General features: G+C 41.6%; 1 protein-coding gene across 3 annotated transcripts in view; it reads right to left on the bottom strand.

Annotated features, from left to right (window-relative positions):
- Positions 1 to 5,506: 5,506 nt before the first annotated feature.
- LOC113236036 (proline-rich protein 36) overlaps positions 5,507 to 18,057 on the bottom strand; it is a 60,555-nt gene continuing 48,004 nt past the window's right edge. The window contains exons 7-19 of one of the 3 annotated variants that reach the window (XM_026471976.1): positions 13,595 to 13,654; positions 11,680 to 13,425; positions 11,389 to 11,546; positions 11,142 to 11,277; positions 10,714 to 10,901; positions 9,955 to 10,070; positions 9,599 to 9,816; positions 8,857 to 8,988; positions 8,037 to 8,096; positions 7,504 to 7,705; positions 7,386 to 7,394; positions 7,051 to 7,340; positions 5,507 to 6,939 (exon numbers count right to left, since the gene is read on the bottom strand). In XM_026471976.1, the coding sequence (XP_026327761.1) occupies positions 6,601 to 6,939; positions 7,051 to 7,340; positions 7,386 to 7,394; positions 7,504 to 7,705; positions 8,037 to 8,096; positions 8,857 to 8,988; positions 9,599 to 9,816; positions 9,955 to 10,070; positions 10,714 to 10,901; positions 11,142 to 11,277; positions 11,389 to 11,546; positions 11,680 to 13,425; positions 13,595 to 13,654 (3,654 nt within the window). In that variant the 3' untranslated portion in view covers positions 5,507 to 6,600. Of the gene's footprint in view, positions 6,940 to 7,050; positions 7,395 to 7,503; positions 7,706 to 8,036; positions 8,097 to 8,856; positions 8,989 to 9,598; positions 9,817 to 9,954; positions 10,071 to 10,713; positions 10,902 to 11,141; positions 11,278 to 11,388; positions 11,547 to 11,679; positions 13,426 to 13,594; positions 13,655 to 18,057 lie in introns of all 3 variants that reach the window. The other 2 variants (XM_026471975.1, XM_026471977.1) reach the window with 2 other exon arrangements.

Genomic DNA, 18,057 nt, shown 5'->3' with positions numbered 1-18,057 from the left:
ATAAGTAACATAGTATTGATCATAGTAGTAAATTTTTTTTTCATATAATATAATAGGTTCGATTAATAGGTGAGACAAGCAACTTTTTCATTTTAATAATACTTTCCTCCGTGTCGCTACGCCGTGGGGCACCCTGTATGTTTATGTTTTTTTTCCAGGCGCTAAAAATATAACTTCTACATAACCAGCAAACTAGTGAAACTATATTTTTAAATTGCGGAGCATGCATACATATAATATAATAAGAGAAGACATGTTTTTTATTCTTTGAATAGCTAAATTCGTTTTACAGTGTATAATTTAGAGATTACAACACTAGAGACGTTATATGTTTAGAGTATACAACACGGGAGACGCTATAATCGTTATTTCTCTAACAAAGCTTTTCTTCGAGGGGCGGTAGAATATTAAATATTCTATGGGGAGGGTTCTGTCCTACCACAAGCAGCGAGTGTATCTTGAGTGATTCCACAACGAACATTAGGAGCCGTGGCTTTCCTTAGATATACATTTTTCATTATGTTTACGATTTTTGTACGTAAATGTACCTATTAATGAAAATAATTGAATATCCAATATCTTCTAAACAAAGGAGCGCTTAATTCTAAAATTTCGCGACTAGATAGAACGAAAAAGATAGAACCGACTAATTCACGACTTTTTCTAGGTGCAATCAGATCTAAGATAGGAGCTGTGATTCTCAACATTCAAAAATGGTGCCGCCGGAATGAGCTTATTCCAGCGTGTAAAGTAAAACACCTTAATAACTTCAAAACGGCGCGTAACGATTAATCTACAGCCATGGCCAAAAGTATTGAGCACCCTAAAAATCCCGAACGTGCACAATAAGTATTGCAGAAAACAGGTCCTATTGTTAAGGATTATTTTTTCGGCAACTATAAAGGTTTAAAAAAAAATGACCACCACATCGCAACTAGCAACAGAACACCTGGTACCATAAAATTTGTCATTTACCATTTTTGTATGTATTTCTCAGTTCACTACTATCGCTCGTTACGTCCACATTCAGTGATCCAGTGGGCTTTTGGTGAATTGTGTAGTTACATTTAGTGACATTGTTGCAATATGCCTAAAAGAAACGAACTTAGTTTAGAACAACGTGTGCAAATACAGCTTCTTCATGAGCAAGGGAAATCACAGGTAGAGATTTCAAAAACTGTTAATGTTAAATGTTCGCACCGATCTGTGCAATATGCTATTGAGCGATTCGCCGCTACTGGATCTCATAGGAACAGACACAGAACAGGGCGCAATCGCATCACCACAGATCGTGAGGACCGAAAGTTAATGAGAGAGTTGTTAAAAAAATCGAAAACAATCTTCAGATCTCGCTGCTGATTTCTCAATTGAAATTAAGAGATCATTTCTGCTCGCACTACTCGAAGAAGGCTTCAGGCCTGAAAGGCTGTAAAGCTAGGAAGAAACCATGGCTTTCACAAAACAACAAAAAGGTTCGGTATGAATAGGCCTTTAAGAAGAGTGGTCAAACATCGTGTGGGCAGACGAGTCAAACTTTGAGGTGAGTTAGGTAATTTCACGTTCTAAAGATATAAACAATACGATTTGAAAATAAAATTCAATGACAAAAATATTTTACATTTCCGAAGTCTCTATTTTTTTTAAATTTCAGACTTTTGGTACACCTGGTGTGACTTTCGTCCGCCGCCGGGTAGGCGAAGAATTTAGTCCAGCTTGTATAGTACCAAATTAAAACACGGCGGAGTTAGCATAATGGTCTGGGGTTGCATGACTGATTCAGGAATTGGCGAAATGTTCGTGTGTGAGGGCCGCATGAACTCTTCAAAATACGTTAACGTTAACGTCCTGGAATCTGCGTTGCTGCCCTCATTTTCACCCCTTTTTGGCGATACAAATATGGATCGCGATAAATTCCAGCAGGATAACGTGCCGTGTCATAAATCTGCCTACACTATGACATAGTTTCGAGAAAAGAACATTGAGCTTCTAGAGTGGCCTGCCCAGTCTCCGGACCTAAAACCCACAGAACATTTGTGGTGTTTATTAAAGCGCAACGTCAGGCGCCACTAAACTAAACACAATGGAAGAATTAAAACGCCGTCTGCGCCAAGAATGGAACGCTACACATCCTGAAGACTGTAAAAATCTTGTCCGCTCTCTACCAAAACGAATTTCTACCGTAATTAAGGCAAAGGGTGGACCTACAAAATATTGATTTTTATTGAATAAATGGTAATATTAACATGAATAAATTGTTTCAAATTATTCCATTTTCATATTCCCCAAAAAACTGTAAGTTATCATGGGTGCTCAATACTTTTGGCCAAGGCTGTAGTTGTTTACGGCTATAACCGACTAAATTACTACTTTTTTTAGTATAATTACATCTAAGCTAGGTATTGTGGTATTCGTGATGGAGAAATGGTGCCGCTGAAGTAAGCTTATTCCAGCGTGGACAGTAAAACGTCCTTTTAACTTTTGCGACTAAAACCGACTAAATAGCAAATTTTTTATCTGGCATGTCAAATTTGAAACTCGACCATTGTCACGCTGGAATAAGACACGCTACTTTTACAAACACACAGATAAAAAATAAACATTTATATCGAAAAAATCGATTCCAATGGATTTGTCAGACATTGAGTAGAATTCTAGAATACGACTCTTATTCTCTAAAACTTAAGTCACAATAATACAAGTAAAAAATACCACCGCACAGTAAAAACTACTTTTGAATCGATTTTTTCCACTTCCACTATCGAATCCATCGCGTCGAATGCTCCATGAAATAAGCCGTGCGCCGTGCAAACTTGTAGAAAAACTCTGCTGCATCCAGTCTAGCCACACGTGGAATTACATTCCACATACATACCTAAGTATATTCTTGTATTAATATTCATAGTTTTCTGTTTTAACGTCTTTTTTCCACCATGATCACATTTGAACACTATGCAAATATTGAATTATCAATCTAAAAGGTCATGTTATAATGAATTCTCCGCTTAATCTTGAATTTCACGTAAACGCACCCCTCGTGAGACAAAAACAATGAGAATCCCCAGGGAACTACTACTGCGCTGTGAAAGTTATAATGTCGATATCGATAAAGTTGTTAAGTGCGAATAAGCCAAAATAAACCAATGTAGCGTTTTCTACATCGGAAAGGTTTCGTATGTACTCTTTTTAATCGCGTACACTGCAGAGCTGATGCAAGGTAAAAATTTAAGGTGAAGCACAATCAAGAGCACGTCAAGCTGGACACCTTGAACCATGTTATCGTAAGCGATATAGAGTTGAATTTAAATTTTGAATGTCAAGAGCTGAAATAAATATAATATCAATTATTATTTAAATGGCAATGCGTGTTTTTGGGCCCTTTTTAAAACACGCTGTCCACAAATAAAATTCATATCATATTGTACGAGATATTCACACAAACAAAAGTTAATTTATGAGCACAGATATAACATTATTGGGGCTCGTCTCTTAACCGTAACCATTAAGAGATATTTATAATAATTCAAAGCTATGAATTTTCACAAGGCACAAATCTAACTTGGAATATCACTTAAGACGTAACACTTATTTTCAATTAATTACTATGAAATCGTAATCATTTCAAGATAATAGAATAGTTAAAAGTTAAAATTCCATCATTGCCATGTAAAATTCATAACTTTGAACAATTACATCACGCAACGGTTATGGTTTCGAGCCGAGCTGCCATAGTTGTTTTTGTTTGTATGAGTACTTACAACCTATACCATAGTTCCCCAAAGTGGTCCATACCGCATAGGGGCCTCGGAAGCAATTGGGGGGCGTTGATGGTGTCCAGGAAGTGCTATCGCATACACATTTGAAAAAAAAATCTAAATTATCTATATAAACTACACTACATATATAATTTTTTTTCCTTGTGATTTTTTGTGTTAATATAAAAAATACGTATTTTCAATTACTTATTGTGGTGGTGGGTTAATATTTTTTTATCTTGCCTAAGTCGGCGGTGCGCCAAAACAGTTTGGGAACCTATGCCTATACTAATAAATAATTTCATTTCACACACTGCCTAAAGCCCTTTTCAGTGAATGTGAATGAATGTTACCGTTTTAATATCATTATTTATTTAACATCGAAGTATAATGTTTAGATGAAGCATTAACACTCGTTACGAAATGATACTATACATAAACTACTTGTTCAATATTTCATTATTCAATCATTTAATATCGGGCAAAATAATTGTTCTATGGGCATGGAAATCGGAATCGAGTTCATTCATTATATCACGTCGTAATGACATGATATAATGAATGTGTGTTTTATTTGTGTATTTGTACACCAGCTGGTGTCGTCCAATTTTGTTTGTCTGAGATATAGTGGCACAACACTATTATTGCATTTGAGTGCACCTGCTTGCTTGTAGTAGTACCTCCCGCCCATCGGCCCCTCAAAACATGTCGGTTTTTTGAGAAATAATATTTATAGCGTTTTCGTGTTGTACGCTCTAAGATTGAGTAAATAAATGTCGTAATTTTTTATTATTACTTTTTTTTAAATATTTCGATTGTCTGTCCTCATAAAACCATGCAAAATGATTATATTTACTTTAATAATCAATTATCACTAAACTTGATCCGCATTTCGTGCAGGAAACCAAATCCTGTCGTAACACTTAAATGGTGAAATTGAGAAAACACGATTTGAAAAAAAAAAAAAGAACTGAGTAGATCTTACTGAGAATTATGGGATTATTTTTTTATTCTAAACTACTATATAAACTTGGCTATATTCAGTAATTTTTTGAACTTACAAATGATATTTTTTCAATTCCACAATTTTGAATTACGACAGTATTTGGTTTCATGTGCGATTTATTCTAATACAAACTATTTTTTTCACACATCCGCATCTACAGATTTGACATAATTATGTAAAATTCGCATCCGCGTCCGCAATGGCAGATGTCATTATATCCCACATCTGCGGCAACCCTTCTTGTCGTGTACCTCGCATCTGTACTAGCTTTGCGTGGTATTTTTGCTGTATTTAGTTTCATATCACTTCTGGATTTGTTGTTTTTTTGGTGACATTTTTTTTTAGTTAGCCTGCTCATGAACGACTTGGACGTCTATTTAAGGGACTGACCTGATATTGCGCCAACCCGGGAGCTGTGGAACTGGAGTTAGATTCTTTCCTCATTATTATTATCTCGAAATTCAATCGATTTTTTTTTTCATTCAATAGTAATTACATAATATTATTCAGAACATCCAATCCCCAAACGTCACTGTACTCATGCTTCGTGACAAAAATAAAATATAAGTTTTGTGTGGATACAGCGTCAGTTCATTTGACATCCGCTAGACAGACTTTTTCCAAGCTCTGTCTACATCCGAAATTGATTCGTTTTTTCAGGTTGAACTGTCATATGCACTGCACAAGCGCTGTATTTGTTAGGACAAGGAAATCAATAAACAGCGTCTTGGTATAAAAATCAAAAGTTTTAATGGTATTTTCTGAATCGCACCAAGCTTTCATTTACTTTTTAGTATACAGAATGATTTTGTATAAACTATAATACACTTCTGAGTCGCACTTATGAGATTTTTAGAACACAAATCACCAAAACGTGCCCTTACCAAGACAGATTCTACACCCAATTTTGTCTGACTCAATGCCCTAATAAATTGTTGAAATGGCACATGCGAGTTCCCTGATTTTGCTAAATAATACTTTAACATTGCCCAGTTGTTCGAAAATTTAAAAATAATGTTACCATTTATTAATTATTTTTATACAACTTTGAACATTACTGCAATAATAATTATTAGATCTATATTACCTGAGAATAGACACTACTTTTGAAGTCAGACAAAATGTATTTCACAATACAATAATATCACATACTTTTAAATGCATCAACTGAAATATCAACTGCTGTAACACAAATTGTATTGATTTAGTTCACATCTCTCCAGTGACAGGAGCATAAATAAATAAATAAAACTCCACTGGTACAATAGAAAATCCATTGAGATTTTTAACGGAAGTGTAAACTAAACTCCCGGTACAATAATAATTTATGGGATTTTTCCTTTGTAAGACGTTAAATAAACCGATTCTATATTTTAACACTAATTTACAAGCTAATATTTACATTTTATTTATAGGTATGTATAAATATGTATAATTATATCGATAGCGATTCTGATAACCCTATCATTCACATAATCAGCAATTTGATGTATAATTAACTAATAATGGTCACAATAACAACTGGATAGATATTCTCATGTAAATAAACAAGCAGTAGTGTACAGTGCGGCGCCCGCTGGTGCCCGATATTGCACAGTGCCCGCGGACTTCGCCCCGCTTCCGCTCCTCGCTCGCCGTACTCATTCCACTAATAAACCGTATAATATTTATTACTCTACTTCGAAAGGGCGGCGAGGGACTAGCGACCGTCATTTGCAAGCGACGTTACAATAAATTAATTTTCTAAACCGATAATACCAAACGATATACATTTAAATTAGTCGTATTCTCACTTGCAACGTCGTTTACCCTAGTGTCTGTACAAGTCGCGAGGCGGCGCTATCATCGCGGCTCCTCTTTCTTGAGGAGGTCTAGCGGGGCGAGCGGCGCCAGCGGGGGTGCTAGAGGCGGCAACGGCGCGAGAGACGCGTGCGCGCCCAACGGCGGCAGCGGTCCGTGTGGCGGCAGCGGCCTGTGCAGCAGCGGGCCAGCCTTCAGCTGCGAGTGGTGCGCGTATGCGCTTAGCATTTTGGCGCGATCTTCCTCGGCGCGGATGGCTGCCTCCACGATGGGAGCGAATCGCATGTGCTGCAGAGGGTCGAAGGCGCGGTACGGGTCCCACGGCGGTGGGGGGTACGCCGGCAGCGACGGGGGTGGTCGCGGCGGCTCCTTACGCTCATCCTGGGAATAATGAAGGAATTGGTAAGCAGACAGAACGAATACACTGTTATATGTAAGGTTCAGACAGAGGATACCGACTGGACAATAAGTAAACATACGCGGGGGGCTTACCTTGGGAGGTTCGGGCGCGCCGTTCCGGAGTGGCGACCTCGTCCGCACGCGCTCCATTTCGCGCTCGCGCTGTTTCCTGCGCTCGCGGTCCTCGCGGTCCCGCCGCTCGCGCTCTTCCCTGTCGCGGCGCGCCCGCTCGCGCTCCTCCTGGTCCCTGCGCGCCTCCGCGGCGGCGACGGGCGCGGGCGCGCGCAGCCGCCACGCGTCGTGCAGCAGCGGCGGCGCGTGATGCACGCCGTGCAGCGACGACGATAGCGCCAGGTCCCGCCCGTATGCCGACAGACCGAACGCGGTCGGTGCGCCGGGAAACGCGCCGGCGCCGTACCGCGCGAACGGAGATACACCTGAAATTTTTGTCGTTTCGTTACTAGATTTTATAACAGAAAGTATATGCCGAGTGGAGGGAATTCCGCAACTGACTACGAGTGAGATAAGGTTATTTGCGGTTGCTACCTAGATGCGGGTGATGTGGCAAGTAGGGCGCGGGCGGCAGCTCGTAAGGCGAACGGTAAGGTGGCGGCGGTGCGGGCGCAGGGAAGGCGCGCAGCTTGTCCTTGTCGGCGGCGGGAGCAGCGCCGCCAGATTTCTCTTTCTGCTGGTGATTGTAGATCTCCCACGCGATTCGTACGTGCATCGCGTTCCACTTTCCCGTCTTCTGCAATGGTCAGTTTACGTTTACGCTTCTTATCGAAAGCAATCACTTCGTAATTTGACCTTATATGGAACTAAATGTAAGTTTTCATCTCACTTGTACGCAATTATAACCGGCAGGAGCCGTTACTAAGTTGAGGTATTGTTCAATTTTGCAGAAACTCTACAATTAGTGCTCGGTTGAGCAGCGCTTTCGACATGCTAAGTTTGTATGGTTCCAAACTTAATATCGTTAATATGAAAAGAAATATAAGCTTGTAAGTAATAAATGCAGCCAAAATAAAAGAAAGTATAATAAAGCATGCAGAGAATATGAAGTGGTGAAGAGAACCTACCGCGACAGCGGGGCGTGGTGGTTGTTTAGTGGCGGGGTCGCTTGCAGATGACACTACGGGCTGTTAACATGACGCCATGAAGGGTTAATGAACACGCAACACAAAACAACGTAAGCACGAAGCTGTACAGTCACAAATACGTCTAATTGAAGAACGTGGCCTTTAAATTGCAAAAGGTTTTACTACAAAAACCGTATCTAAAGTTAAACCATGTGTTTCAACGTCAAAATGACCTTGAGCAAAGTATATTTATATTGGAATACATTAAAGAATAAAATAAACACAATAAATATTTTTAGACTCAATTTTGCAGTACATTAATTATAAATTCCCCTTAGTCCAGCTGTTTCAATACTTAATTATTACAAAATTAAAATGAGAAACTAATGATTATAAGGAATCGATTGAAAAGGAAGAGACCAAAATCCACTAAAGTAAGCTTAAGAAATATGTAATTGTGAACATTATGCCAGATATTAAAATAAGAACGTATAGCTAGATGTTAACAATAAAAAAAATCTCCATTGAAAATAGAACCTAATTCTATTTTCATAGAAATAAAACTTGCAATATTCGACAGTGAAAGTTGATATTTTGGGCGTTTATCTATACATGGATTTGTCTCCGCACACGTATTAGCTTTGTTGGTCTATAATATACAGCATTAACAGTTTTCAGATAAATGTTTATTATCTCACGGGACGCGCACAATGACGCGGGTTGTCAGCGAAAGTACCAACTAAACACGCATTAAATACGCATGCGGTGCATAATCCGCGTGACGGAAAAAAGGGCATCTGTACAGTGAATGGCATAATACCTTGGGCGCGTAAGTGGTGAGCGGCGCGGGAGGCACATAGGGCGCAGGGGGGTGCAGCAGGCTGGATGTGTACGGATAACCGAGGCCAAGGCCCGTGCGGTACAGGGAAGGCATTTTGCCCACGTCCTTGAACTGAAAAAAAGAAAAACAAATACATTTAAAAAAGTTTTCATTTTCATGTTGGATAGCGTATTTCACATACAATAATGTTAGCATTACTGCGATCCGGTTTTTGAAGGGTAAGGGTGTTGGTGAAATTACGGCATATGTGACTTGTCAACTTATGTCTCAGGGTGTCAGTCGCAGTGGCAGTGCCCCTCAGATCTTTGCGGTTTAAAGCTCTGAGTGGCACTGCAACTGTTATGTACAGGCGTGTAGCTTACCACCAGGTGCACGACTTGTTCGTCCCGTCACTTGTTATAATAAAAAAAAACCTTTAACGTCATATTATGACTTCAAATAATTATCTGTATATGCAATATAATACGTGTTAGTGTCTTCGTTCTCAATCAAAAGGCATGTTCAATGACGATACGAACATAATAATAAAATTATAATTACAATTTTAAATAGAAACTATCGGGACATATTAACTAAAGTAACAGATAATTCACGTATTTGTCGAATATGCTCGACATGATAACCACGATGTCGCAAGTCATTATTACTTTGATCGTGATCAAGTTAACAAATTACGTACTGATTGAGGTACATTTAGAGACGCTTAGGAAAAGTATGCTACCAGTGGCGCGTGTGGCATGAGTAGTTGATGGTGATGCGGAGGATGGTGTGGTGGTCCGGTGGGAGGGTGCTGGTGCACGTGGGTGTGTTGGTGCTGGTGGTGGTGGAGCTCTGTGCGTGAGACCCCGCCCACGCCCGGTGCGCCCACCGCGCCTGCAGCGCCTGCCGCCGCTAAGAACCGATTGTCCAACTCGCGCCTTAATAAATCTGCGCCTGGGCCTGAAAAAATAATCGAACATGGAATTATTACGAATTAGGACGTTTTTACTCGTATTCAACATTCCATATAGCCGTCGGCGATTCTATACACACCGTACAAAATGTTTACTGGTAAACCTAGCTTATTGTAATACTTACTGGTCTGAAAGAGCGACTCTGCGGAAAAAGGATTGGGATTTGGCGGTGGTAGCGGCGCGCCGAATAGAGGCGGAGCGGGCGCGAACGCCGCAGGCCGCTCGCCCGCACCGGCCCTGCTGGGGGATACAGAGCAACGTAAGTAATAATAGTAAAGTACACCCGGTATCCAATCAAAATAACTTTACTTACTAAAACGAAATCATTCTTTTTCTTACCGATAACAAGACTAAGGCACTGATGATGATTGATAGACATTAAGTTTACTATTTACCCGAATCGACGCCACTGACATTTTGAAATTATGGAAAATGAATAAAAAAGTCATTGTTACATGTCTACGATTCTGTCTATATCTATACAGTGGCAGTTGTCGCTAGCGATTGCGTAAAATAAGTTCCCGGACACATAATTCGAACCACCTTGCATTTTCAATATTAAATGCCCGTACCTTAAACAATGCTTAATTGATCAAGAACTATTATGCAACTTTAAAATTGGTATATACTAAACGTTACTTTGTTGTTGAAAATTTGAATTTAAAAAACCGGAGAAAACTTTTTCTTCGACGATAACCATGTTTTTATATTCTAGCCTGGATAAAAATGCAAGGTGGCTCGAATTATGTGTCCAGGAGTGTATTTGCATACAAACTTTTAAGTCTTGTGACGGCTATGGACGCGGCGCAGTACAATGTGCCATATATAATTGTCAAATATTTGAGCGTGGGACAACAGTAGTATTGTGTAAGTTAGCACTCACGTTACTCCCCAGTGCGCAGGTGGTTTTGCGCTCGAGCTGATACTGGGAACGGTAGGCACGGGCGCCAACGAGTGTGCGAGATGCGGCGCGCTGGGCGCGGCGGGAGTCGGTGTAGGCGCAGCCAGCGGGGTGGTGAGTGGTGCGCCCAGTCCCGGGACCAGAGACGGCGCGAGTGGCGCTCCCAGCGGCTGAAAAATTCAAATGTTCACATTATTATTATTATGTTTATTCTAGTTGAGTTTCGTGTTTTATCCAGTAAGGTAATTAAAATATTTCTTTTTTTTCATCTGATAGGTTTGAGCTTTTGAACTTGCAATTTTTATAGGCTTTTTTTTATAGGCAATATGTATTGGGTATTGACCGTTCAAAAAGGACGTTAAGATTTTGAGAACCGAAATATTAATTTTATTAGAAACTAAATTTCCAACCACAAGCGGTGCCGCGAGAGGTGCTACGTGGGGTGCGCCGTGTGACGCCGCAAGGGGCGGGGCAAGCGACGAGACAACCGCAGCCGACGACACAGGCGCCGACGCTGGAGTGCTGCGCGACAGGCTGCTGATATTACTGTGGCAATGAACGACACACACTTATTAATACATACAGTGAAAACGTAAATACACAGCATGAAGAGCCAAACCTAATATAACTTTAAAGAAATGATTAGTAAATACAAACCTGAAGCTTTCGCGTTCTCTGCTGGGGCTGTGGCCCCGAGGAGAGTACGAGATAGGTGCGTGTGGCGCGCCAGCTGCTCCTGTCGAACCGGGTGTGTGTGGTCGGACACCTTTAGGCGTCTTCGGTGCCACCAGAGGTGATGATGATAAACTCGTCCTCTAAAAGGAATAAACCACAATATAAGAGTTTATACTACTAAAAATCTACAATCATGGTTTGCAGAATGCGGGAGATTACTCTACATAAGCTATGATAGGATTAATTACTGCAAATTATTTAAATAAAACTAACCGTGTCAGTAGCATTCCTAGGCGAGGCAGCAGCAGCCGGTAGGTAGGGACTGTGTTGCAATGTAGTAGCATATGGCGCGTAGAGTGGTGGATAGGGGGGACCGGAGTAGACAGCTGGCGGGGGGTAGCCATTTGTCGCGAGTGACGACAACGTCGGTGCCTCACTCCGTGCAGGCGGGTCGTTAGCTGCTTGATGCCTCGAGTCCACTGATTGTGCTTGCCTCGAGTCGACTACTACTGGCGGTTGTCTTGACGAGTCTAATAACGACGGCTGCCTCGAGTCTATCACAGGCGGTTGTCTAGAGTCCAAGATCGAACTTTGTTTCGAGTCCATGACAGAAGGTTGCCTCGAATCTACTACAGAAGGTGCCAGTGGAACATTGCCGCTGCTCGCCACCGATGTGACGACAGCAGGAGCAGTAGACGACGGCAAAGAATCTATGTGATTGACAGACGCGTGTAGTGATACAGGTGGCACAAGAGGGATAGAGTGAGGAGGTAAACTGAGCCCCGGGTGCTTTATACTGGGCGTATAGTTCGGAATCGTAGCAGGAGCAGTCGAAAAAGGCAGACCGATGTGATTCGGTGACGACATCGGTAAAGAATTGGAAGTATGCATAGGAAGGTGACTTGTATGGTTCATAATGGAATGACTGTTTATTGGGTGGCCCAAATGCGTGGCGGTTGGCTGGTTCGCCAGTGAAGCCTGGATATGATGCGATGATATATGATTGGCGACACTGAAGGGTGTCAGATGAGAAGGTCGGCTCGCGTACACCGATTGTACGGAATGTTTTTGTAAACTCGACTGACTGTGATACGCCAAAGCGTGATTGGGAATACTGGAACTCAGGCTGGAATTAATATGATGACTAGACCCGATTGTCGGGGTGGGGTAGGAGCGTGACACGGGTCCCGCCGGAGAGGCGGGTCGGCCGGGTAGCGATTGACTCGGAAGACTGGTCGGCAGGGCGCCGATTGACGGCGCCGGACCCGCGGGCGCGCCGGCCACGCGGCTAGAGAACGGGGCAGGAACGGAAGAGTGCGAGGAGACAGGTGCGACCCGCCCGTCGTGACCGGGCACTACGGGGTGCGGCGCAATCAGCGGTGGGTGCGAACCACGGCCGGGGAGACTAGTAGGATGTGGTGGACGCGTCGCGTGCAGGTCGAGTGGCGCCAAGGGCGCGGGCGGCTGCGGTGCGGCGGCCGTGGCTGTGGCCGTAGCAGCTGCAGGCGCGGCGAGCGGTTCGGGCGGCGCGGGTTCCGTGCGCGCCTCATGATTTGTATGACGATAGTCGGCAGCGTGCGCCTGGTACGCGGTGTGTGAAGGAAAGAGCGGCGATGGAGCGGGCGGCGCCGGTGGCGCAGGCGTGGGGCTGTCGGCAGCGGCGCGCGCGCCCGGCTGCAGCTTGTTGTTGCTGGCGGGCCGCTCGGGTGTGTCCGGTCCTGCCACGGGTCGCGGCACTTGTGTGGCCGCAGCGTGTGACTCCAACGTGGGGATGTGTGCACCGTTGTTGCGGTGCGGCGTGTCGGCTCGGAAGGGCGGAGGAAGTGGCGCGGGTGGCGGTAGCGCGGCGGGCGCGGGCGACGGCGCGGGTTGCGGCAGTGGAGCGGGCGCGGGGCTGGCGCTGCCGCCCACTGGCGCCCGCGACAGCGCTAGTGCGCCGCCGCTGCCGCCCCGCGCCACTAATTCGTTCTTGCCGCCGCCCGCGCTTGTCACCCGGAACAGAGCGCCAGCTTCCGATGCCTGGAACATCACAAGGGCACAATCGGTTAACATATCGTTCAAGTCTAGTAACTTTAAGGCAGTAATAAAATTATAAGTGTTGTGTATATTATTTTTGAAAACTCCCTGCCGAAATCAATGATTTCTAATATATACACAATGTAAGTACAGCTGCAGTTTCTCTACTTACATCTTCCATTGATGCATCGTGGTATCTTGGTGAAGCGTTTCTACTGTTTTCTGGGCTTGCCTGCAACAAAACAAAAAAAAAAATTATTAAGAACCACTGTCAAAAAATCAGACAATATAATTAATCGAATCAAAAATTAAGCATAAAAATGTCTCGTGATTGATTCCTTAACTAGGGGCCTTTGTGTAATTGAATTGAGTTTACCTGTCTCGGACAGAGGTAAAGGAAGACAAGGGAAGGGTCGCAGGGTCCGAAAAGATACGGTGACGTTAGAGGCGGGCATGATTTACACAAGGGTCGAGATAACACAGATAGTGACATAGCGGTTTAACTTGTACTCGCATACAATGCTCATGACACGGAAGCGGAATTATCCCAAAGCTTAGTTTTGGACTTGTACAGTTGTCTCAGCGAGCCGCTGTTTAATGTAATGTGGTTATTATTAGCATTCTACTTATGTGTGACTATTGTTCTAGCCTCGCATAATACCGCCCACTGGCATTTTGTATTCCTTAAATAAAGATGAAATCACGTCGATCACATAAAGCTCTTTGCTTACATTAATGGTAAAATTATACAAATATATATTATACATTTATATCTATAACCTGGCGCTGGCGAATATTTGTTTGCGTATGATTTCTAAAATTATAGTTAATAATCTATCAAATATTTATGGCTTACTTGCTAGTTCAATAAAGATACACTAGGAATAATAGATTTGATTACACAAAGGTTTCACTATCCCAGACGTCTCGATACTTTGCGGTAAATTTGGTGTAATACCCATAAAGTTTTTTATTGAAAGAGTCTTAAATGTCAAATTTGAACTGCCTCTGTGGCCGAACGGTTACCATGCCGGACTGCCACGCAGAGGTCCCAGGTTGGATTCCCGGGCAGGGAGAAATATTTATTGCCTACATTTATTTCTCTTGTGAGTTTGGGTGTAATTTGCGGTTGTCTATGTGTGCATCCATGGCACCCGCGACCCAGGGTTTACCTTGCGGGGCTATGTTGAGTGTGTGCGTTATTATTATTATTAAATATCTTTGCCTAAAATAACAAACAAAATAGAAACAGTTCCAAGATTTAAGAAACTGAGAGTTCACATTCTCAACAAAGAAGCAAACCAAATTTTATAACTTAAAACATGCTGAGGCAACAAAATTCTCATGTTTTAGGCGTGAAACAGAGTAACTTCTCTGAAGACTTTTATTTATTTACTGCAACGAAGCCCGGAGTGTTTAAGGGGGAATGGAAAGTAATTACTTGGGGATATTTACGAGCGGGCGAGAGAATGGCTCAATAAAACTAGCTGGGTAACCGCGCCGTTTACGACGGACGCAATCTAAGTGCCATTGTCTCTTCAATCCGGACACTGCGTCCTTTTCTTCTGGACCTAAATTATAGCTGTAAAATCTTACAACTTCGACTTCACAAACGACAGATGCTTAAATTACGTCAGGTAAAACATTTACGCGCATCCTAGAGTAGTGTAAAGTTAAACGAAAAGGTACATCAATAAGAAGATGAATAAAGAGTAGCTAGCTCTTTTAAATAAACGATGTCAAAGGTTGCTCCTCAACGACAAAATCCTTTTTACGGAAAATCCTATTTAGATTTCAACAGATCCACTTAAATATCGAAGAGTGACCGGAAGAAAGTCAATCGATCGTATGGAAGGAACAAATCGTTTCGGGAGCGTTCCGGCAATTGAATGTTTAGCCTTATCCGGGGAGGGAAGGTCGTCGCTCCGCAACAATGGAGTGATAAATCAAGTATGGGTCGCGCGTGCCGGCGGCGGCGGCGGCTCCGTGCGCGACGCCTAGTCGTCCTCTCTTCAATAAAATATGCAAAGGTGCCGCGACTTCTTGACACAGCTGTCTCTAATCTTTTTCTGTGTTAGGTAGCTCAAAGTGTCAAACATACAGCCAAGTTTTGTTATTGTAGAAAATGGTATATTTACTACATATACATAATGAAGTTGAACCATAAATTAATGTTCGACAATGACATCAAAAACAAATTCATAAATTTGCTTTCATAAAGTTGTCAAATAGCTTAGGAATAAAAATAAAATAATCCAAAATAATTATTCACGTCAAAGCGGAAATAAAAAGAAACATTTTCTTTTCAAATGATATTTAGTTGTTTTCCCCTCGTTACAGAGAATGAATAAAGTAACAAGAAAATAGGGGCTGTCCGTCTGTCAATGTCGGTGAACGTTGTTGGCGGGCTGTCAAAGCGAGGTTGCATTATTAAAATAGATAATCAGCGAGATATTAGTGCGATGAGTGATGTCGTGTCGGCGAGTAATAATAGTCGCGTTGGCGACGGGCGACAGACGGCGAGTAGCCGACCGCGAGGCGTAAGCCCACCTCAGCGAGCGAGCAGAACACGCGCGACACAAATACACCGCAATAAAAATAAACGAGCGCATTAGTCAACGCTGTCAAAATAAAACACGAATATTAACACCGTCGTTATATCGAACATACACTTTTGTTGTGTCTTGTGTTATGAAAAATTATCTTTTCATTCAAATATCCATTTGTTAAATCGTTAAACTATTTTATAGTTAGTAATAAAACTTGACGTTAGCTTTCAGCTATTATTGTGCCCATTTCATGAGCGTTTAGAAACAATTAATAACTTTCGAAATGAGTTGGGAATTTCTGAATTAATTATATACAAATTACGAATTCAAAACAGATAGCGAAGCATAATCTCGCGATCCCAGCCCCAGGGCGGGTGCCACTCCCCTCCTGCCCGTTGTTACGGAGTGAGGGAGCCGGAAAAAACGGCGTGATAGCTTTTCGCCCCTCATTCGAAATTCTAATACTTGCACAAACTTTTAATAGGATAGGACTTAAAATTCAAGGAGAATTTCGTCTCGAAGCAAAGTTCAAACAGCGGCCCGCGTTCATAGCTCGCGGTGATGTTGTAACGCCGACAACGGAGTAGGGTCTCTATTGGACGAAATGTTGATAAATGCACAGCAAAATTATGAACCTTGAATTATTATTAAATACTTTATACACAAAATCCAAAGAGTAGCGTAGTTGAAAAAGAACACAATTCAGAAGCAAATCTTTGAAAAGGACAAAGCGGCGCTTATAAAAAGACAGACGTAGGTATGGGGCAGGGGTTCGCGTGTGTACACTGAGTTCGGCTTACTCCATGAATAATTCATACAGCTTCGGTAATTTATTGTAGAATTCCATTATTAACATTTTGCGGTCGGCCTCTGTTTGCCAATCTTCACTACAAAGTTGAACAAATAAATAAACGGCAACAATGGCGCATTACAGATACCATTACATCAAAGGCAAGACCTTGCAATTTCATCGACTGTAGAGGAACACAACGGAATTAAATGAACGTCGTCATTGTCACAGTGTATAATAACCATATTGACTTTATCAATTTCTTTTATAATCGACAGGACAAACAACTTTAAACTAAGTAAATATTTATTGTGAAAACATGTAATAAAACAGAGTGTACCTCTAAATACATATCTGGTGTGAATATTTAGCACGAGAATTGTTTGCTCATGACCTGGATTCTGCGCGGCATACAAAGTTTCGTTCGCTGTGACGGCTGTTGCATAGCAAACAGGCCGACTTTAGAACATGCGATGGTTACGAATCGAAAGAGCCGACCATTTTGTCACTTATTCCTATGCAATCACCGTCAATAAAGCTTACTTTGTATCAACACATTAAGAAACAAAGTAACCACCGTTCAACATCAATTGTTGTAAACATAAGTTTCCACATGTTACTATTCATAAAATAGTCAGTGATAAGGAGGACGTTCTACACATGTTACTTGGCAATACAAGTGGAAGTTCAGTGAATAATATAATAAAATCTAAAGTACTACTGGTTCGCAAAACTTATAGATCAAAGAACGAACTAATTTAAAATTGCAGCAATAAAACGATATATAAATGTTACATAAAGATGTTATTGTAGACCCAGTGTTAATATAATTATATATATAAATAATCCGCTCTACAATTTCAAATAAATAGCATATTATTAACACAAATATTGTTCAGCGTATCTTTACATAATAAGTACATTCTACATTTTATATTCACCTGTTTTTAACTACTTAATTGGTTAATAAATTTTTTAATAAACTGCTTGGTCATTCTTATCAGATTAATTGTTAATAAGCATAATTACGTAGTGTAACCGGTTTCATATATTGTATATTATAGCCCATGTATCATATTAACCAATAAAATTAACATATTTAAATCAAGTCGGTTAATTTGCGAGAATTGGTAATGAATTTGTTCAGCTCTACGAAATGTGACCGATAGGTTATGAGACTGTGTTATAACATTGTCACAACTTGTTGAATGTGTTTTTTTTAACTGTAACTGTTAATAATAAAATCAATTTTTATGCTCAATAATGAAGTAATACGACAATGAGAACTTGTGCGAC

Source organism: Hyposmocoma kahamanoa, unplaced genomic scaffold, assembly GCF_003589595.1.
Source record: "Hyposmocoma kahamanoa isolate Upper Pololo Valley unplaced genomic scaffold, ASM358959v1 88, whole genome shotgun sequence".
Lineage (NCBI taxonomy): Eukaryota > Metazoa > Arthropoda > Insecta > Lepidoptera > Cosmopterigidae > Hyposmocoma > Hyposmocoma kahamanoa.
This window is presented reverse-complemented; position numbering and strand designations above follow the sequence as displayed.